Below are 21,352 nucleotides of genomic sequence, written 5' to 3'. Positions count from 1 at the left end.
TAGTTCCTGTAGCTCCTGCAGACATAGTGTCCATTTCTTTCTTTCTTTCTTTCTTTCTTTCTTTCTTTCTTTCTTTCTTTCTTTCTTTCTTTCTTTCTTTCTTTCTTTCTCACGTTTTTCCTGAGTTAATTGCTGTTCTTGCTGCTGATTCAGAACTCAAGATCAGTGTGTCGGTTTCGATCCCTTCGATCAATAACGTGGTTCTGTCAACGTTTAAACAATCAGCCATTTATTTTTGGGATTTCTTGTCCAATCAGTCGGGTATCAGCCGTGACAGCACGTCCAATGGCAGAGCTTGCTGAGTGAAAACCCTCGGCTGTGTCTTATAACAGGCTCCTTGTTCTCTGGGTGAACTCGCAGATGCTGCCTGCAGCTGTGAGAGTGCTATCACTCTCACAGAGAAAACACTCCTTTCTTACTCCTCACTCGCTCTTTGTACCACTAGTTATTTCTTCTTGTTCAGCATATAGAAATGTTACAGTAGGTTTTGCTTTTGATTTTGTATGAACTTGTGTTATTTTTTCCACCAGGGGTATTCATGTAAAATTTGTAAGGGTCTAGATATATCAAATTCCTTGCTTATGAATGTTCAGATAAGTGAGTAACATGACTGAAAAGTGACAACAGTTACCTTCAGCTGACGTGGGTCTGTTTTGTTTCATAGTGCTGCTACTTTTCACTAGGACTCTGAACAGATTAGAGCTTGTCATCTAATACTGTTTTAATGTAGCTAGTCTCTGAACAAGCACCTTCATCTAAATGATTTGAATGCATGTGATTGGATGCAACAACAACAAAATGCTATGTGAGCCTATAGTAGCAGCCAATCCTTTTGTCATTCCTGTTATTTTCTGAAGACTCTTATTGTGCATCTCTCCAATCTTTGATTTTAGTCTTCTACACTCTTCTTCAACATCACATATCCATCCTTGTGGATCGTATCATTCAGATTTCTTCATGTATTTGACGAGTTGTGGTTTTATTTTCAGGGAGATGTGACACTCTGCTTTCAGGTCTCTTTTACACTTCACATAACAGTCTTTCTCATGGTGGAATAAGAATTATTGAAAACATCACATTTACAATAATGGGATATATTTCTGTTATACAGCAACATGTTTTGTTTAGGTTTACATTATGTGCTTCACCATATTCCACTATATACTTCCCATTAAATAACTGATATACTGATATATATTAATATAATATGGTCTTGCAGCCAGAGCTACTGTCAAAGCTAGAAAAATAAATCGATACCTTTTTGACCAATCAGATATGAGAATTTAACAGCACTGTAAAGTGTATAAATAGTAACATCAAATCTACTCCTGATTGCAGCTATAAAAAGGTTTGGCTTTGGCGCTTATACCAACTCTATCTTTTCCTCCACATCCTTTACAACTTGACAGTGTGGAAGTTTGTAGCAGGAGGCCCTTTAGACCAGACAACAAAAGATGACACGGACACACGATTTGTGTTCATCAGAGAAAGGAAGAGGGAGGACAGAATTAAGAGTTAGTGTTAACTAGAACAGCCTGACCATCTGCACCAAACCTCAGCTCTTCAATTCCTTCTTTATCACATCTCCTGTTCCTCCTCCTCCTCTTCCTCACCCATTTTCCCTTTAGGTACTGGTAATGCTTGTTTTTTGACTTCAGTCACTGATGTGTCCAAAAAACAGGTGCAACCAGAAGCAGTTTTGCCAAAAGCTTTGCTTTCTGATTTATGCTTACAGCGATGTTACACCTGTTGGTTTTCTTTCCCCTTCTTCCTTCTTCAGACAGAACTGTGCAAGCGCTTCTGGTTTCACAGCAGTGTGGGTTGCTGTCTCACTCCAGAAGAGGAAGCTGCTTGTAGAATAGGATGGTGAAGCATGTATACCCGAAACACAACTTTTATTTGAAAAAGCACACTTATAATGAGTATCAAAACACTTGTGCATGCTGTTATAGGAAAAACATCAGTGGTGTGATCTGGCTGGTTGAGATGTGGAGCAAATTTTTACAACACTGAAGTTGTTATTTTCCAAAAAAACAGCACATCCCAAAATGTTTCATTGCTCTTATATCAATTTGCCAAGTTTCTAGTTGTCACATTGTATCTTAAAACTGATTATAGTTACGTTTAATGTGGTGGAGCATCTGCCAAAAAAGTTAGTTCCTGTTATTAGTTATGATCTGTATCAATGTTACAAAACAATGGCAATGAAGGAATTTTTTAAAATCCATTTGGCATGGACCGTCTGTCAAGTCCTTGTGTAAGAACAAGAACATTAATATAAATGTGTGAGAGTTTTTATAGAAAGCCCAATCAGAATCCAACATTCAGCAGCGCTGTGTTATTAATGTTCACACAACACTGAATAAATTGACAATTTGGAAAACACTACTAAATGTACAAAGCAATGCTACCAATTTCCAAAGAAAGCAAATTAAATAATAATAATAATAATGATTCATGCTTATAGTCATTATAGAGTGTTACTGATCATTTTTTATATCCAGCTCCCACCATAAATTAACTTCGCAATGTATTAGACTCAGACCTTATTTTAAGCCTTCAAGAAAGCAGAGTGCTGCCCCCTGCTAAAGCCATTACACAGAGCAATAAAAAGTGGCCTTTGAGAGTCCAGAGACATGTTCGGATTCAAAACATGTTAAAGCAAATGGCCATCTGCAGCGTGTGGCCCTGCACATCCAGTCAGCTTTTAGTTCAGTGCAGATTTACAGTGCAGGGCCTGTGCTGCTCACAAAGACAGCCGGCCTGAGAGTGTGTGTGTGTGTGTGTTAGTGTTGCAAGGACACAATAGCAGTGTTTTTCACACACGTTGAGGAGAGAAGGGCTTTAGAGTGCAAACAATAAGCACAGCCAACAGGTGTGCAGCTGGGACTTGCTGTAGAGAATAAAGCATTGTTCACTTATCAGTGGTGCTTAAAAGCTTAAAAATACACAGCTGACCAAAAATAAAATTAAATAAAAATTAAATAAACAAACAAATAAATACAAATTCTCATTCTTTAATAAAGCGACAAACGGATGTTGTGTGTCTGCGCTACTAATTCAATACGAAACCAAACACAGAACTGCACAAAATTAATACTGCATATTAATATAGCTATCCGAATGCGATTCCGATTGGTCTGACGGTTTTAGTTGCAAGATTTGTCCAACTAAACAAATTTAATATCTTCTGCAGGGGGCACAGTGGTTTAGTGGTTTCCTCATGTTAACCCGATTTCCTCCCCAGTTTAAAGCCATGCCTCTATAAGATCTGTATGAATGAATCTGTGTGAAAGAGTGTGTGATTGTGCCCTGTGATAAGTTGCCCCCCACCCCCCCATCCAGGGTGTACCCCACTTTGGGTCTCCTGGAATAATCTACTAGTTCCCTGTAACACTGTGTAGGACAAACGCTACAGAAAATGGATGGATGGATGTTTGTTTATGTGACAGATTTTGTGTGGAGGTGTTTATGTAGCATTTTTTTGGACGGAATCTCCAGTTTCACATCTTTGTGAAAGGACATAAAGGATAAATGTTATAAAAGAACGAACTTGTCATGTAATGTAGACATTCCATAACAATATAACGTATATATAATGTACTGTAACTATAAAATCGATTCAAAAAGTATGATGAGATGCTGTGTGCTGTGGAATAAAAAACACAAATTGCATTTTAGATCTGGCTTCTGGTTTGGTGTTTTGCATGATGCCACAAGTATATAGTATATCTATAGTATGTAGTATATAGTCGCACAGTTAACATTTAAATGTCTTCAATGAATTTTTTTGTTAATCAAAAAACTTTGACGAATCACAGGTTTAATATAAGATGTTTGTTTTAATGTTATTGTTTCTATAGTAACTGACACAGGGACTCGTATGCCAGATGCTCCATGTATACAGATTAAAAAAATGTGTATTTGTTGATATGGTGAGGAAAATGTTTGTTCAGCATTTATGGAAGGAGTCTCCAGTGTTAGCACTGTGTAACAGTCAGAAGTAATGATGTATTCTTCCATGAGAAAGTTTCTCAACATTCGAAGGGTAATATCTATAAACAGATAAAAAGCATGATGAGTCATTCTTGACAAACTGATGGGATATATATAACAGAGCAATGCTGTTATAGGAAATGAATTGAATTCGCATTGATAGAAGGAACTCCAAACTCTTCAATTCATTGATAATTTTTCTATAACGGTAAAGCCAGTGTCCTTACTATAACCACTGTAGCACAAGACCTTCCAAGTGTGGACCTTCCAAACAATGTAATACTGTATCTCCTGTAATATGTCATTGTATTAGAATTGGAAGATCTGATTGTACAAAAACCAAGATACATTCTGTGCATTATACTGAGAAGTCTATGGTTAGTTTTGCAGTCGAGGATGTGTTTACGTTTTTAGAAATACAGGATGTGTCAAACAGATGCATTGGTTAAGCTCTGTGTGTGTGTGTGTGTGTGTGTAAATGTCTCAGAATGTGCATTTCTTAACACCATTTCGGAAAGGTTAAAGGAAGTGAGAAACACAACAATTATGGCACTTCCTTTTTTTAAGCATCCAAACCTCAAGACACCCAGGCACCTCAGTTAGCTTTGTGTTTCACATACACAACAATCACATGAGGGGCAGAAAAAAAGTCTGAATAAGTATGAAATAACTTCTGCGTCATTATTATTAATCAACAGAATGAGCTATAGTCAATACCAATACTGCTGACTTCAGTTCTCAGAGAACTGCAATAAAGTTAACATACTTTTAAAAAAACAACAACAACAACAGCAACAAAAAAAACAACAGTAATTAAAAAGGAACTATCAAGCCGGTATCTGCACCATCACAGTAGCAGTACACAGTACAATTCATATTATATGTACACTTTTTTTGCTACATAGTGACATATTTACATTTTGTTTCTACTGGTCTGCATGGCCAGACACTCTACACAATATCCTAATTAATTCTACTGATTTATGCACATAAATATGTAGCAGCAGTGAAAACATGGATGAAACCACAACTCATGGAGTAATGGCACCTTGCAGTGCGGAGTCGACCTTAAATACAACGGAAATCCTGAGTCTCTCGCTGAGGCCAGACGTATATCTTTGTGCTTGAAGAACAGCCCGAGGAGCAAAATGTCCTCAAGTTTATCCGAAGATGCGCTCATTAATAGCGCTGTGCTGCCTTTGACCCTTCAGTAGTCTGAATCCATTCTGAGTTTTTTTGAAATTATAAAGTAAGTCATTCACACAAACTTGTTCAAGATAGGATTAAAGTGTGATAGGCATTCCTCAAGGGTGCATGATTGGACCGCTTTTACTTGCCAGAAATGATGATTGTTGACCCAGTTGTGTAGTGAAATGGCTCATGAACCTCATGGACGTGACAGCTACGGGACCAGATGTTTGATTTTCCCATGGCAAGACACAAGCAGACGCAGGCTTAATATTTTATCCGGCGGTCTGGATACTCAGACATGCTGTGTACACAGCTAGTCTAAATACCCCAAAAGGTCTACAGAGCTGCTGTATGGAATATATACAGTGAATAAACAATTTTAAGGCAAAGATAAATCCCAGACTGTGAGATAATGCTAAGCAAACACGAGAATCCATGTGGAAGCAGAAGTCGTTGCAGATTCAGCGTTCCCTAACAGAGCCCTACACAGCTCTTATAGAGGGCCTTCACATATCAGCCCGAGCACGAACACTACTCCGTCTGTCCTCTCCCAGCACAATGAGGCTGATTTTGAATCAGTTTAGCCTGGCCAGAGAAAAGAAGCGTGTGTTTTAGGGGAAGAATGTGAAAAGTGATGGATCAGTGTGACAGCCGAACACCTGAGGTTTTAATGCATGCTATAAACATAATTGTATGAGTATAAACTGTATGAGTCATCACAGAGTCTCTCCCTGCCTACTGAACACTTTCATCTCTTCCTTTAGGCTTTTGTCTCTTGGAAACCTAAAATAATATACAATACACAGGCACTCTGAGCTAGGCCACAGCCGCAGGCTTTACACTCGTTATATCCATAATTCATTATCAGTGCTTTACAGTGAACCTCTACCCACATGAAATGTGCTTATATTAAAGTATTTGTGCTGTGTTTAGTGATTCTGGTGCTGATTTGTTGGTTGATGCAGTATTTTCAGTTTTTGTTAGAGTAGAGACTCAGCTAGGTTTGTTTAGTTAGCGAACTATGAGCTGATGAGCATGATATCGCTGATAGTGTTAAATGCAAATGTAACAGCTTTGTACAGATGAGGAGGAGAGACAGCTAGACAGTCTCAAGCACTACAGCGCTGCTGAATTGAGGTAAAGCAACAGCTCCAGCGTCACTGTGCTTAATGTACAGGAAACCACTTTGATCACAGTCAAAGTAGTCTGATATGTCGATTAAAGAATCAATTCAACTCAGTGCTCTGACACTTCCTTTAAAGTTGCACTTTGTAATTTACTTTAAAGTATCTCTGGAATAATCCTATTGTTTTTTTTTTTTAAAAAGGTTTTATCAAAAAAGCAACTCAAATCATTTTAGGGGATAATGGTTGGTTAGGAGAAAGGCTTGTCAGTGTTTTAACAAATAACATCACAGTCAGTAGAAAACTGTAAATATCGCAAACATTTAAGTATCAGATGACTCCTAATTCCCTGCTTCATATGTAATCATATGAAGCCAACTGGAGTGGAGGTCTATGGAATATCCAGGTATTTCTTTTTAAATTATTTTTACGATCCCCCCCCCAAATTACACATCCATCCACTGATCCTAGGATTTGGAAGTTTGTTGGAAATCAGTATAATGCAGCCTTAGGAATGTTAACATCTGAAAACATGTTATGCAGCAAATCTTTTCTCATTGTTTTCAGTCATCTGCTGCTTTTCAAGTGTTGGCTCTTCGTATAGATATTACATAAGTGTACTGCTAGGCATCCGATGGAGAGCGAGTGTGTGTCTGAGCAGGCGGTGGTGCTGATGACCCCGTCAGAACAGCATAGAGAACAAACAGAAATCTCTGCTGATCTGACTCACATATTTGCTGCATTTTCATCTATTTGTTCTTGACTTGGGTAGAAACGGATTAACAGATTAACTCTGTGTGTGTGTGTTTGTGTGTGTGTGTTGGAAGGGATGCATGTATGTATGCGTGTTTTGGTTTGAGTGCTCATCTAAAAATATTGGATGAGTGAAATTTTTTTTTCTTTGTGAGTGAGTAGGCTGGGTAAAGGACATTGCCTCCAGTGGCACTGCAGTAAAACAGAATCAGATTAACGTTTAACTGCAAAGCCATGTGCTCCTGTCTCAACCAAACAGCTACACTATAAAGACATAGTTTTAGCCCCATGATTATGTATAACTTTCTATTAAACAAGTATGCTTGAGAGAAGTCTGTAAAGGAACTTTAGCAGACCTGTCATTTCTTTTTAGATAATGTTTCACTTTCTATGCTTTTAAATTTATTTAAGAAATTGAAATGAACTAAATGTTACAGGACTTTAAGACTGAATGTCAAAATATCAAAATATCAAACTATCGCACATAGTCTTTGGGAAAACGTTTTCAGTTTTATTACACAGGCCACAAACAAAAGAACCATATGTTCCTGAAAAACCCTGTGTCCTCTCCTTCAGGACACACACCTGGAGAAAAGTCAGCTGCGCATGACCACAATGACCTGACAGCTTTTAGAAATGCCTGAACTCATCTCTTCAGATTGCCCTCACCCAAAATACACTTCCTTCCTCCCTAAAGCATGTCCTGTCAAACACACACACACACACACACAAACACACTCACACACAGACCCACACACAGATTTTCGCTGACCGTCAGCCTTTGTCTGCTAGGTACTGCAGGAGAGAACAGACATGTGACACAGAAAGGCATGGAACAAACATTCTGGCCAAGCGGTATGGATTAGCCCTGCAAGCAGGATAGCCTGGCAATAAGAACAAGTGCTGTGTATCTATGTGTGTGTGGGTAATCTGTTAATCTTATTAATGCCACAGCAGCCTAAGTCTGGTCTCATAAAACAAAAGGAAGGACAACACAGCACCAAACTGCTAATGGACTTCCACACACATAAAAACACACATCATGCTTTCACCTGGATTTTCGTACAAAGAAAATTCACGTTAAACAGCTGATGAATGTACACAGCTCTTTCCTGATGAACTAATTATATGGTTAAACTCTACCAATTTAGTTTTGGTTAAGCTCTGACTTTGAGGGGAATATTGGTCTATTGATAAATGTTCCCAGAAAACATTGTGGTCTGCAAACATTTTGCCATGGGATAGACGGACTAACTAGTGTTTCTTTAGTATCCCAACACTCCGATTGACTACCCATTGGTCAAGTATTTTCAGGTCATGTGCCATTCATTATGTGGATAGTTTTAGGCTGAGGTTTAAGCTTAAGAAGGGCTCAGGTGGCAGAGTGGTGGCCTGTGTCATAGGTAAGCATCCTGATGTCTTTAACATCACACAATTTCATCTCTAATCCAGAGCTCACTGTGAGAAAAAATCTGCAGCATCCCAAAACTGTATTAGGATCCATTGCTGGCGAAAGCTGCTTCCAGTCTATTGACCTGATGCCAAACTTCAACTCCAAGGCACCTCACGTCTGTCGGAAAATGAAAATAGATCTGCTTTCCAGTTTTAACATCTATGAGGTCAATATCAGAGTTAAAACAAGGTCAAGTGCCCAACACACTGTGACTCAACGGTGATGAACTGATTTAGAGTGACCCTACAGATCTTTACACCACAGAGGTATTAAGAGACACTGAGGACTTGGAGAAAAACACAAAGGTTTCTACTGGGGATGCAGTGAAGGAGGAAGTTCTCTCTCTCCACTCACCGATCCAGTAATCGTCCATAATCCTGCAGTCCACATCCCCCTTCGCTTTTCAGTTCTGCAAATACCTGAGTGAAATAATGTGGATCCGCATTGATACGCAGCATCTTGGCACTCGTGGCATTGATGATGGCTAGGCATCTGTCCCAAAATGCCTCCTTAGCGGCCTCAACCAAAAAGGGCTTGAGTGGGTAGGAGATCTCATTGCCCATGTATGAGTAGGACAGGTAGAGGCAGGTGAGAAGGACAGCTTGGAGTTCGTGTTCTGAAGACACAACCTCTCCGTCCACCACATCTCTGCACAGCATATAAATGAACACTACGTTCGCTGGAGTCACAAAGGCTTGGTCCTGCCAGCCCTGGAGTAGAAGTGAGCGATCTACAGCACGTAGCCACAGAACTGGATCAGAAGGCGAAAGGAGCTTGAGTCTGTAACATCGTCCGCATAGAAATTCGCCCAAACACCGCAAGAGCTCGCTTGTAGATGCTTGGACAATCACACGTTTCGGAGAAGAGCTTCCATGAGAAACCTTTTTGACTGAGGAAAGCTGCTGTGGCTTAACATAGCCCAGGTTCAACCCCATTCCCAAGCCCAGTCCTGCTGGACCTTCATAGCTGGAAAGGTTTGCACATGAGAGAGACTTTTTTACATTCTCTCTGTTCAGATGTAAGACTGGGTCCTTCTGGTAGATGTGGTTGTTGTTGTGAAGTGGTGCTCCAATGGCCCCTTGGCTGGTGGGAAACCCTTTCTTGGAGGAACCTCGTTTCTTAGTCGAGGCTACCAGACGTTTCCATGTGAGAGCGGGCAGGAAGATAGATTGTCCTCGTGATTTGAGCCCATGCTCCTTCTGATTGGTCAAAGAGCGGCTGCTCAAGCTTGGGTACCGGCTGAGGGAGTTAGGCCGATCGTCATAGTAATCAGATTTTTGGGGACCCGGAGAGAGAGACAAAGCAGTGCCCATGATGAGAAAACTGATGAGTGTTAAACACTAAACTCAGCGTTGGGGTCACACAGGATGAATTTTGATGTTAAGCTGTTTTTCCTTCAGTGGTTAAAATCCATGATGCCCAGACAGGGGAGATAAGAGGCATGGGTGGACCTTGAGAGACATACACAAATTTAAATCAGTCAAATAATACAAGACTTACAAGAAGTAAGTAGAATCCCTTTTGATACTTTATAAACTGAAGAAATGAATTTAAATGTTTTCATATCTGACTGAAGAGAAAAGACATAATAATAAATGTACTTCAAGCATGTGTATTTACAAGCCTGGGAGTATAAACCTATAGGTGTACATGTGGAATTTATCAAACGTGTAGTTTTTTTGTAGTCCACACTGTAGCAGAAATAGATTTTCAGGACGGCAAGAGCCACTTCAGGACCCACCTGAAACTAACTATATGCATATGATAACATTTATGCTTTTAGAATAAAACATGCTGTCAATTAAAAATAAATAATTAAATAAATAACAACTCAAATAATTTCTACACTATTTATTTATGGGAAAGAAAAGTTTAGATTCATGTTAACAATCTGATATGGACCTGAATATGATGCTCACTCACCCTGATAATGTCCGGCCAACTCCAGTGCGGATGTACAGGTCACTCCGACACACACACGCTCTTCCTTATGCACTGAAGACGATGCTCCTGATAAACTATGTCAGTCATGAGCAACCCAATAAAAATAATCACTTCACTGAACGTGAACCAAAACGTCTCAGTTGCTCCACTTTTTAAGTTCTAGTCTATATAAAAATCCAGATGCACGGCCACGGATTTCATTTCCACAGTCGGGAATGAAGATTTCAGAAGAAAAGCACATGAAGCGGTTTTTTCCCCTTTAAAATATAAATAAAAGCGCAAGAGGAGTCCATGTTCCGAGGACGCGAACTTGGTCCTGCACTCCTTTATCCCTTCGTGCAGAAACCAGACTGAACTGCGCGCATGTGAGTCCGCGCGCTCCCGGAGCTGAAACGCATCCACGCGCGCCACCGACAGGCCGATAATGGCACAAAGGTTATAATACATTAATAATAATAATAATAATAATAATAATAATAATAATAATAATAATAATACTGCTTCTACCGCTACTTCTACCACTAATGTTTTATTATATCCAAAATCCAAAGCTTGTGCATTATTATTGCCTCCTATTTGAGATACAGCTGGTCACATTTACAGCTTGTCTGTACTAATGTATGCCATAGGGTTCACAATCTATCGAAATTCAGCAAACGAATATAAAATATATTACAGGGTGATCAAAACTCAGAAACTGTGCATTATTGCTGCCATCTAGTGGCATATAAATTTATATAATGACTTGAAATGTAGCCAAAGCATCTTGGCATAAGTAAAATGCACACTCCTCAATCATAAGCAAGTACTACAAACTGGTGGCAAATTAAAGGGAAAAAAACAACAACTTCATACTAATGCAGTTGTTCAACCATTAAAAATAGTATTTTTTTATTATTTACTACTTAAAATAGTAGTATATCAAGGCAAGTGGACGTGTACTATATGCATGTGTTTGGTATACTCAAGGTAATCTAAAACTGTACAAGTGGCATGTATTGGTCAGGTGACTATAAACCAAAGAAACTGTCTTCTGTTTACTGATTTTCTGTTGCAGTCCATAACCCAATGTTGTTAAACACTTTCATAATGTAAATCTATAATAAATAACACACATATTACATTTTAAAACCATCTAAATGTTTATTAGTTCTTAAATATTTCTTAATGGTTAAGCAACTTAACATTTAATCCAGCACATGCACACTCCTCAATTAATACATACATATCAATGACAAATTAAGTTAATTATGTAAAGGTGTTAAATATAAATGAGAGAGAAGAAATATATTTTGGGATAACGGTGTTCAACGACTTAAATAGTAATAGAAATATGAATGAAATCAGAAAATTTTAGAGCAGAAATACATGTCTGAAATGTGGTTTGGAAACAACGCAAATGGATTGCGGGCAATTCTAATACACATATTTTTCACAGATGAATTGTTTCAGCTTACGACACGAAGCATCAAACCATTTATCTGTGATACCCACTTCATGACCCAGAGCAGTGCAATTCTCTCCAGTAGGGTCCTCCGCTTTCCAGTTATCAGGCTCACTTATTCCCTGTGGAGATCTATACCAGAACCTTTACAGAATGAAAAAGGATAAGTTTGTGCATTGCTGGAACATTGTAGATCTTTAAATGTGAAATGCATTTAAAGAGTGTGTAAGTGTTGATTCTTACGTTACACCGGTCTCGTTTAAGGACTGGTTGTTGACCCACATCCACTGTCCCTCAGTCTCTAAGTCATTTAAGCCAATCCAGTGTGTTTCTCTGATTTGTAAAACTACAAACTCCTAATGTGGAAAATAATTACATTGAATAATTAAACTATTAAATTTTACTTTATAAACTGGAAAAAGAAGCTCTACACTCACCTGTTCAGTTTGGCTGGTTATAATGACCAGGTGGCCTCCTTTCTCCACACAGTAATCTCTACTCTGTGTCCAGTTCAGTTTATCAGTGGAGAAGTAGTAACACTTTAAACCAAGAGTCTTCCATCCTTCCTCACAAAGTGTACAGGTTTGTTTTGCTTTTTACAAGAACAATTAAAAAAAAGATCAATTATGAAATGAGACTATATAATGTACACACACACACACACACACACACACACTCGTGTTTCTTCGAGAGATTTTACAGTTATGTGAAATATCCTGTTTCTACTTAAAGCATACTGTCAGGAGCTACTGAGACAGTTCCCTACCAGACCACCAGAGGGGGTTATGGCAGGTCTTTCACCATAGCCTGCTTTTTGTTCATATCACCTGTTCCCAATTTACCCTAATGTTTTGTACTATATGTATATACCAGCCCTTTTGTATTTTTCTTTGTCACTCATTGTTTTGTGTGTGTGAGGTATGGTGTGAAGCCATTGTGACTCCAGGTATCCATGTAGCAGTCATGTTTTCATTACCCATTTTTCGTTCGTGTTGTATTATGGTCAAGTCGTGTTGTGTTAGTTTTGTTTTAAAGCCGTGCCCAGTTTTTATGTTGCATTTGGGTCTGCTTCTCGGTAATTTGGGCGAATGTGACAGCCATAAAGATCCAGGTTGAATCCCTGCTTCAGAGGGCATCTCCCTTCTAATACACCTACTGTATACACTAAAGAATTTGATACATGAGCTTATTGTTAATATTAATAATACTACTAATAATAACTAGTGTTCCATTTATATACCACCTTCCTAGCATGCAAGATCACACACATGCATTGAGACTTCTCTCTCTCTCTCTCTCTCTCTCTCTCGGAAAAAAAAGCCTTACCACTGCATGCCGAGAGACGTTCATGAACTTGCTGATATTTCGCCTTCAGCATTTTATTCAGTTGTTTTGTCTCTAAAACAAAAGAAACATATTTTGATACAAGAGATTTTTTGATGATGTGAGTAAACAAAAGGGATAAAAAAAAGTCTAAAATTACCACTGCATGCAGAGACAAACTCATGATTCTTCACCTTCAGTTCTTCATACAATCTTTGTGTCTCTAAAACAAAAGAGAAGTGCTGCTGATGCAAAATGACTTTTTGAAGGATTTGCATAAACCAGTATTTGCATTATCTATCTATCTATCTATCTATCTATCTATCTATCTATCTATCTATCTATCTATCTATCTATCTATCTATCTGTCTATCTGTCTGTCTGTCTGTCTGTCTATCTATCTATCTATCTATTTATCTATCTATCTATCTATAGTGTATAGAGACATTTGGGATACATTGAAGACCAACAGCAAGATGCTGAAGCAAACAGGAAAACCTCAGAAACACCTTACCAGTGGCTTTGTATTTTATCCCCATCAGTTTGGATGTAGCATTGTCATGTCTCTCCCTTAATATGGAAGCAACTTTACTGTGATCTGTTGAACAGGAACACCAGGGCTAAAGTTATATACATGAATAAAAACTTTTCTAGGGGCCAAGCACAGAAGTTACATAAGCTACATGTACTACTGTATGTTTCTAGTCTAAATGGGTGGTAAAAGCAATCCTTCTCACTTAACCATCAAAGTATTCTATTACTTGTAATTCACTGAATGAGAACAACAAAGTTTAAGATACTAAGCAATACTCACACAAGATCCCTACAGCACAGAGTGATGCTAAAGCTCCAAGCAGTAGAAGACCAAGAGCAAATATGACGACCTTGCAACCAGATGAAGCTAAATATTAAACATAAAATTTGTTATCCATTTATTAAACATGTTTTAGCTAATAAGCTATATAAGTAGAAATGAGATAGTCAGTATAAAGATCAAGGAAACACATACCTGTGCATGTTTTGGTCTTTGGATGCAGCTGCTGCATGTTCACATAGTCATTATCCACTGCTTGTGGTCCTAACGATTTAAAATTTCTTGTCATTTATGGTGCCTCATCACATATATTTAAAACATCTAAAATATTTATTAAAAAATATAACAGTTTCAGATGTCTACCTGTTAGATAATTACCCCCTTTCCCATTTCTTAATCCATACACCTGAACTCCATGATAACAGGACATGTTGTAGTTAGACCTCTTTTAAAGTTCATTATTTTAGCCTTGGACCGTCCTGAAGTCACACTTTTTTAAGTTGTGTATATTCAGTTAACTTTTTTTGTGGAAACTCTCCCTTATAGATATCATTCTTTGAAACACCTGAGTTGGTAACACTTACACAGGAAATTTGGAAATAATCAATATAACGCTAAAAGAAAGAAGTAGCACTGCATTTTCTGTCCTCTGTATCCATATAAACATCATCCTCTGGGTCTGATGATGAGCATTTACGTAGTGCTCGTCTTTTACAGCAGTTATTGTGATTTTTTGTGACATTGTCATTTACAGCACTTATTTATGTAAATTATATCAATATATACATTTAAACCATCAGAAATGTATTTAGATATTTTTAAATGTATAAACATTTCAGATATCTACCTGTTGGAGAATGATAGTTTTCACTACTGTCCATTTTGTCCAGTTTAAGACTCATATCTTCATAGATGGGTTGCATTTCTGAACCTCGCTATAGCTTCACAACACATGAAATGAGTGACTTCTGCTTGCTAATATGAAGTCAATTCAAGACTCTAGGTCACACCCTCAGTTCACACTAGCAAGAAGAAGTCATTTGTGTAGTTTTATTTCTTCCTTTTTTTGCACCTTCAGTTCTTCATACAGTTTTTCTATCTCTATGACAAAAAAGAATTTCTGATACAAAAGGGTTTGATGATGATGAATAAACCAGAAAAGTTACAAAAATAGTTACAGAAAATAACAAGCACAAAACTCAAATATTGTATTGTAATTATATATCTGCTATATATATATCTACTGCCTGGTGTTACTCAACAATAGAAAGACACCAACTGAACGGGAAATAAGTTTTGAATGTTATAACACTAACTGAAACTACTTACCCTGCAATTTTAGTTGACCCTGTAAGTTATCCATTTGTCAATATTTCATTTTCATTTTGCACCTTTTTTAACATGTACATTAAGCTTTTAAAAATAATCGGCTTGAATCAAGTTCGGTTTACTAATAACGACAATAAAAAAAAACACTCACGCATTTACAAAATAACGAACACAACAAGTATTTTATTGAGATGATAGTAAGGGAAGATATAAAAGATAAAAAAGGGAAGAAGAATAAAAAGTAAAATAGAACAGTGAGAAATGAGTCTACTGAAAGTCAAGATCAGTTGATTAAACAGGTGGAATCAGGTGTAGCTTCTGCTCGGTTGGAACGAAAACCTGCACCCACACCGGCCCTTTGTGGACACGGTTTGACACCTATGATATAGATGAATGACAAATTAAAGGAGAAACTATTGCTCTGTTAAACTATATCATTATTATCGCTATACCTGTTATTTATAAATTAAACAGAAGGAAAATATTTTGGGATAATGGTGTTCATTAACTCCAGTAACTAAATAATAATAACACAAATCAGTATGAAATCAGAATATTTTAGAATTGACCTACATGTTGTTTGGAGTGTGGTTTTGAACGTGGTTAACTTCAATGTCTACTATGGATTTCGGGAGGTTCTAATATGTAAGGCGAAATAAACCTTTACTAAACATTAGCAACTTTCAAAATTCCTAGTTTAATGGTTTTTTAAGCCTCGTTATTCTTGGTTTGGATGTTTATTCGTGGAAAAGCTGTCTGCAGTTAATCAAGCGCTAAACGTGAGCCTGTGGCCTTTAAATCGCATCATTTTGTAGCCCATGCGTAGATCTGTCACGCCTGGGACCCCCACCCTGTGTGAGGCTCGAACCTGGACCTCTGTGGTGTTGTGTGCACGCACCTGCACACCGTGAAAGGAGATAAAATAAAAGCATTTTGCTTTTATTTACATAAACACAGGACAGAGGGCAACTAACTTAACACTAGACATGGCGTGGTATAAAACAAAACCTAAACCTGGACATGGCAAAACAAAACCTAACACAAAACCATGGCACAATTAACAATCACCGACAAGGACATGAACACAAGGATCCCCATTTATAGGGATAGACATTAGGTCTAATGGGATACAGCTGACACCACAGGAATGAGAACAATGAGCAGGGCATGACAACACACACACGAAGAAGCAGGCTTCAGAATTTCACCTGCCATCGCCCTCCCCCGGCCTTGTAGGGAACTGTCCAGGGAACCCCCCCTCTAAGGCGTGGCTTCTGATAAAATTGAATTGAATTGAATGGAATTGAATTAAAGGCAACTGAAAAATAAAACAATTTACAATATGAAACTTAATGCATTCTGTAAAAGATTACCTTGTATATAAAGTGTGTACATGGTTGTGTACATGTTAAAAAATAAACTATAGGTAAACTGAACACTAGCTGTATTATAATATCAAATATTTATAGTCGACAACCAAAAATTGTCCACCGTTCTGAAAGACAAGCAATTGCAGGCACAAATGCAAGTGAAAGAAGTCTTTTACTTTTCACAGATGCACTTTGTTATTGTATGACAAGAAGCATCAAACCATTTATTTATGTTACCCTTTGAATCCCCCAGAGCAGCACAGTTTTCCTGCATTTTCCAGTTATCAGGCTCATTTGGTCCCTCTGGAGCACTATACCAGAACCTTCATAAATAAGACCTTCAAAAATAAAATCTGTAATGAGTTTGCTAAACAATTAATTCATTTTTTGCAAAAAAATTATATGTGTGAAGACAAGAAGTGTGAAGCCAAGAAGAGTTCAATGAGAATTAGTATGAGTTAGAGAACATGGTTCTTACGTTACACCCGTCTCCTTTAAGGGCTGGTTGTTCACCCACATCCACTGTCCCTCAGTTTCTCCAATTTGTGAAAATAAAAAACCCTATTGTAGAAAACAATAACACTGAATAATTAAACTATTAGATTGTACTTTATAAACTGGAAAGAGAAGCTCTACACTCACCTGTTCAGGTTGGCTGGTTATAATGACCAGGTGGTCTCCTTTCTCCACACAGTAATCTCGACTCTGTGTCCAGTTCAGTTTATCAGTGGAGAAGTAGTAACCCTTTAAACCAAGAGACTTCCATCCTTAAGGTTGTGCACAGGTTTGTTTTGCTTTTTACAAGAAAACAGTAAAAAAAATAAAGATCAATCGTGAAATGAGACTATATAATGTGTACACACACACACACACGTTTCTCCAAAAGATTTTACAGTTATGTGAAACATCATATTTCTACCTAAAACATACTGGCAAGATCTACTGGGACAGTTCCCTACCAGACCACCAAAGGGGGTGATGGCAGATGTTTCACCATAGCCTGCTTTTTGTTCATGTATTCCCCACGTGTGCTGTGTCACGTCCTTCCTATTGTTCTGCTTTTGCTCTGTCACCTGTTCCCCATTTACCCTAATGTTTTGTCCTATGTATATATATATCAGCCCTTTTATATCTGTGTCTTTGTCACAAATTGTTTTGGGTACGTTGTGTTGGGCAGTAGGGTGTAACACCATTGTGACTCCAGGTATCCATGTAGCAGATATGTTTTAGTTACCCCTTTTTCATTTGTTTTGTATCATGGCCAGATCTTGTTGTCCTGTTAGTTTTGTTTTATGTTGATAAAGCCGTGCCCAGTTTTTATCCTCTGTATGGGTCTGATTCTCTGCAATGTGGGCGATTGAGACAACTGTGGATATCCGGGTTCGATCCCTGGTTTCAGGCGGCATCTCCCTTCCATTACACCTACTGTATACGCCACATAATTTGATACATGAATTCATTATTAATATCATAATACTACTACTATTAATTCCATTCATATAGTACCTTCCTAGCATGACTTAAACACCCCCCTCTCTGTCTGTCTGTCTGTCTGTCTGTCTCTCTCTCCAGTACAAGCAGTATAAAGCCTTACCATTGCAGGCAGAGAGATGTTCATGAACTTGCTGATATTTCTTCTCCCGTATTTTATTCAGTTGTTCTGTTTCTAAAACAAAAAGTTTGCTTTGTTTACCGAAAACAAACCACATCGCAGCCTACAAAAACTCTCCATCCAAACTCTCTATCCAACCATATTGAGGTATGTGTACTTTAAATTTCTGGTAAAAGCTTGAAATGGATATTGCCTCTGCCATGAAGTATGTATGTTAAGGCAAATGTTTTTTTTTTTTAATGTATTTGTTTGCCTAGTTACCATAGCTTTGCATATACACCACCAACACATTAGTAATGATGTTAGTTAACACACAAAAATGTATGCTGCGTCCAAATTCATACTATCTGCCCTAAACAGTATTCGAAAATACCCAAATCATAGTATGCTGAAAAGAGTATTCCAAAAAATTCTACTACTAAAAGTCTACTACTTCTGGTAGAAATTCTGAGTGCAGACAGACGCACACTCTAATGGGTAATATTGCCCACAATGCATTGCACACAGGAGGGAGGAGCCTTGAGAATGGTGTAAATGCATATTAAAACGATATAAATGAAAGGTGGAAATGTATATAACTTATATAAAATATGAATAGTAAATTATATTGGATAAACAAGAATGAATAAAATGTGAAATGCTTTGTTTATGATGAGTGTGTGTAACTACATTTACTGATACTTAAGTACTTTTAAAAACAACTTTTACTTAAGTAAAAATCTGTCTTTACAACTTTTACTTGTAATGGAGTAATGTTTGACCAGTAGTATCTATACTTTCACTCAAGTAAGGAAGTTGTGTACTTTGTCCACTATTAAAAACTAACTATTTTTATTATTTTTCTTATATTACAGACAGTTAAAAACATTTCACTACATGTACTGTGTTTGATTGTGTATGTGACAAATGACATACGACATATGGACATGAAGACCAACAGCAAGCTGCTGAAGCAAACAGGAAAACCTCAGAAACCTCTTACCTGTGGCATTGTATTTTAGTACCATCTGTTTGGCTGGAGCATTGTCATGTTTCTCCTTTAATAAATGTCTCTCAGTGGACACAACTTTACTGTGATCTGTTGAACAGGATCACCAGGGTTAAAGTTACATAGATGAATGAAACTTTTCTAGAGGCCCAGCAATGAATTTACATAAACACTACAGTGCATCCGGAAAGTATTCACAGCGCTTCACTTTTTCCACATTTAATTATATTACAACCCTATTCCAAAATTGAGTAAATTAATTATTTTTAAGTTCTACAACCAATACCCCATAATGACAGCATGAAAGCAGTTTGTTATTATTTATTAAAAATAAAAAATGAAACATAAGTATTCACAGCCTTTGCTTAATACTTTGTTGAAGCACCTTTTGGCACCAATTACAGCCTCAAATCTTTTTGAGTATGATGCTACAAGCTTGACACACTTATTTTTGGGCATTTTCTCCCATTCTACTTTGCAGGACATCTCAAGCTCCTGTAGCCACTCCTTTGGCTCCTTGCTTTTGGCTCCTTGCTCCTTGGCTGAGTGCTTAGGGTCGTTGTCCTGTTGAAAGATGAACCGTCACCCCAGTCTGAGGTCCAAAGCACTCTGGAGCAGGTTTTCCTCAAGGATGTTTCTGTACATTGCTGCATTCATCTTTCCCTCAATTCTGACTAGTCTCACAGTTCCTTCTGCAGAATACCCCCCCACAGCATGATGCTTCCACCACCATGCTTCACTGTAGGGGTGGTATTGGTGCCTGGTTTCTTCCAGACATGATGCTTGGAATTCAGGGCAAGGAGTTTAATCTTTGTTGCATCAGACCAGAGAATTTTGTTCCTCATGGTCTGATTGGTCAAGTACTGCAGAGATGGTTGTTGTTCTGGAAGATTCTCCTCTCTCCACAGAGAAATGCTGGAGCTGGCGGCTCGGTCTACGAAGGGTCCTGGTGGTTCCAAACTTCTTCCATTTACGGATGAAGGAGGCTACTGTGCTGGTGTGGGACCTTCAATACTGCAGAAACTTTTTTGTACCCTTTCCCAGATCTGTGCCTCGATACAATCCTGTCTCTGAGGTCTACAGACAATTCCTTGGACTTCACGGCTTGGTTTGTGCTCTGACATGCACTGTTAACTGTGGGACCTTATATAGACACGTGTGTGCCTTTCCAAATCATGTCCAATCAACTTGACTACAATCAAGTTGTAGAAACATCTTAAGGATGATCAGTGGAAACAAGATGCACCAGAGCTCAATTTTGAGTGTCATGGCAAAGGCTGTGAACACTTATGTACATGTGATTTTTTTCGTTTTGGATTTTTAATAAATTTGCAAAGATTTCAAACAACCTGTTTTCACATTGTCATTATTGGATATTGTTTGTAGAATTTTGAGAAAAATAATGACTTGAATCCATTTTGGAATAAGGCTGTAACATAACAAAATGTGGAAAAAGTGAAGCGCTGTGAATACTTTCTGGATGCACTGTAAATTGTAGTGTATTGTATAATTTTAGTCTAAATGGGTGGTCCTTACTACTTAACCATCAAACTATTTTATTTATTGCTATTATATTTGCTGAATAAGAAAAAAGTTTAAGATACTAAGCAATACTCACACAAGATCCCTACAGCAGGCAGTAGAAGACCAAGAGCAAATATGACGACCTTGTAACCAGGTGAAGCTAAATATTAAACATAAAATTTGTTATCCCTTTATTAAACATGTTTTAGCTAATACGTTATATAAGTAGAAATGAGATCAGTAGAGTCAGTAGAAAGATCAAGGAAACACATACCCATGCATTTTTTGGTCTTTGGATGCAGCTGCTGCATGTTCACATAGTCATCTCCCCTGCTTGTGGTCCTAACAGTTTAAAATTTCTTTCATTTACAGTGCCTCATCACATATATTTAAAACTTAAAAAATAAACCAGTTTCAGATGTCAACCTGTTGGATAACGACCACTTTCCCCACTTCTTAATCTGTACATCACATTACAGGCTTAAAC

The 21,352-nt window shown here is 37.8% G+C and overlaps 3 protein-coding genes across 3 annotated transcripts; all 3 read right to left on the bottom strand.

The window, feature by feature from the left end:
- Nucleotides 1–4,723: 4,723 nt before the first annotated feature.
- On the bottom strand, nt 4,724–10,815 carry si:dkeyp-92c9.2 (uncharacterized protein LOC571482 homolog). The gene is made up of 2 exons (XM_058404966.1): nt 10,441–10,815; nt 4,724–9,968 (listed from the first exon to the last, which is right to left on the bottom strand). Exon 2 carries the CDS (start codon nt 9,828–9,830, stop codon nt 8,868–8,870), a length of 963 nt encoding a protein of 320 aa, XP_058260949.1. The 5' UTR covers nt 9,831–9,968; nt 10,441–10,815; the 3' UTR covers nt 4,724–8,867.
- A 682-nt stretch (nt 10,816–11,497) lies between these two features.
- On the bottom strand, nt 11,498–15,020 carry LOC131362840 (hepatic lectin-like). Its single transcript, XM_058405135.1, has 9 exons — nt 14,890–15,020; nt 14,238–14,306; nt 14,043–14,129; nt 13,743–13,826; nt 13,389–13,451; nt 13,232–13,303; nt 12,343–12,497; nt 12,149–12,261; nt 11,498–12,049 (listed from the first exon to the last, which is right to left on the bottom strand). The coding sequence occupies exons 1-9, from the start codon at nt 14,963–14,965 to the stop codon at nt 11,878–11,880; spliced, it is 891 nt and encodes a 296-aa protein (XP_058261118.1). The 5' UTR covers nt 14,966–15,020; the 3' UTR covers nt 11,498–11,877.
- A 1,707-nt stretch (nt 15,021–16,727) lies between these two features.
- LOC131362449 (C-type lectin domain family 1 member B-like) lies at nt 16,728–20,465 on the bottom strand. The gene is made up of 7 exons (XM_058404455.1): nt 20,376–20,465; nt 19,737–19,905; nt 19,336–19,431; nt 18,336–18,407; nt 17,384–17,508; nt 17,220–17,302; nt 16,728–17,064 (listed from the first exon to the last, which is right to left on the bottom strand). Exons 1-7 carry the CDS (start codon nt 20,463–20,465, stop codon nt 16,914–16,916), a joined length of 786 nt encoding a protein of 261 aa, XP_058260438.1. The 3' UTR covers nt 16,728–16,913.
- Nucleotides 20,466–21,352: the final 887 nt, after the last annotated feature.

The sequence above is a fragment of the Hemibagrus wyckioides genome, linkage group LG12 (assembly GCF_019097595.1).
Source record: "Hemibagrus wyckioides isolate EC202008001 linkage group LG12, SWU_Hwy_1.0, whole genome shotgun sequence".
NCBI classification, from domain to species: domain Eukaryota; kingdom Metazoa; phylum Chordata; class Actinopteri; order Siluriformes; family Bagridae; genus Hemibagrus; species Hemibagrus wyckioides.
Note: the sequence above shows the minus strand (reverse complement) of the source record. Positions and strands in the feature narration are given on the sequence as shown.

Coding starts and splice junctions, on each gene's coding strand:
- si:dkeyp-92c9.2 (XM_058404966.1), bottom strand. CDS start 9,830: ATGGGCACTGCTTTGTCTCTCTCTCCGGGTCCCCAAAAATCTGATTAC.
- LOC131362840 (XM_058405135.1), bottom strand. CDS start 14,965: ATGCAACCCATCTATGAAGATATGAGTCTTAAACTGGACAAAATGGAC. Junction 14,130..14,237: donor AAAGACCAAAACATGCACAG/GTATGTGTTTCC, acceptor TTTAATATTTAG/CTTCATCTGGTTGCAAGGTC. Junction 13,827..14,042: donor CTGTGCTGTAGGGATCTTGT/GTGAGTATTGCT, acceptor CCTGTTCAACAG/ATCACAGTAAAGTTGCTTCC.
- LOC131362449 (XM_058404455.1), bottom strand. CDS start 20,465: ATGTCAGAGCACAAACCAAGCCGTGAAGTCCAAGGAATTGTCTGTAGA. Junction 19,432..19,736: donor AAGATTTGAGGCTGTAATTG/GTGCCAAAAGGT, acceptor CCTGTTCAACAG/ATCACAGTAAAGTTGTGTCC. Junction 17,509..18,335: donor ACATCTCTCTGCCTGCAATG/GTAAGGCTTTAT, acceptor CACAACCTTAAG/GATGGAAGTCTCTTGGTTTA.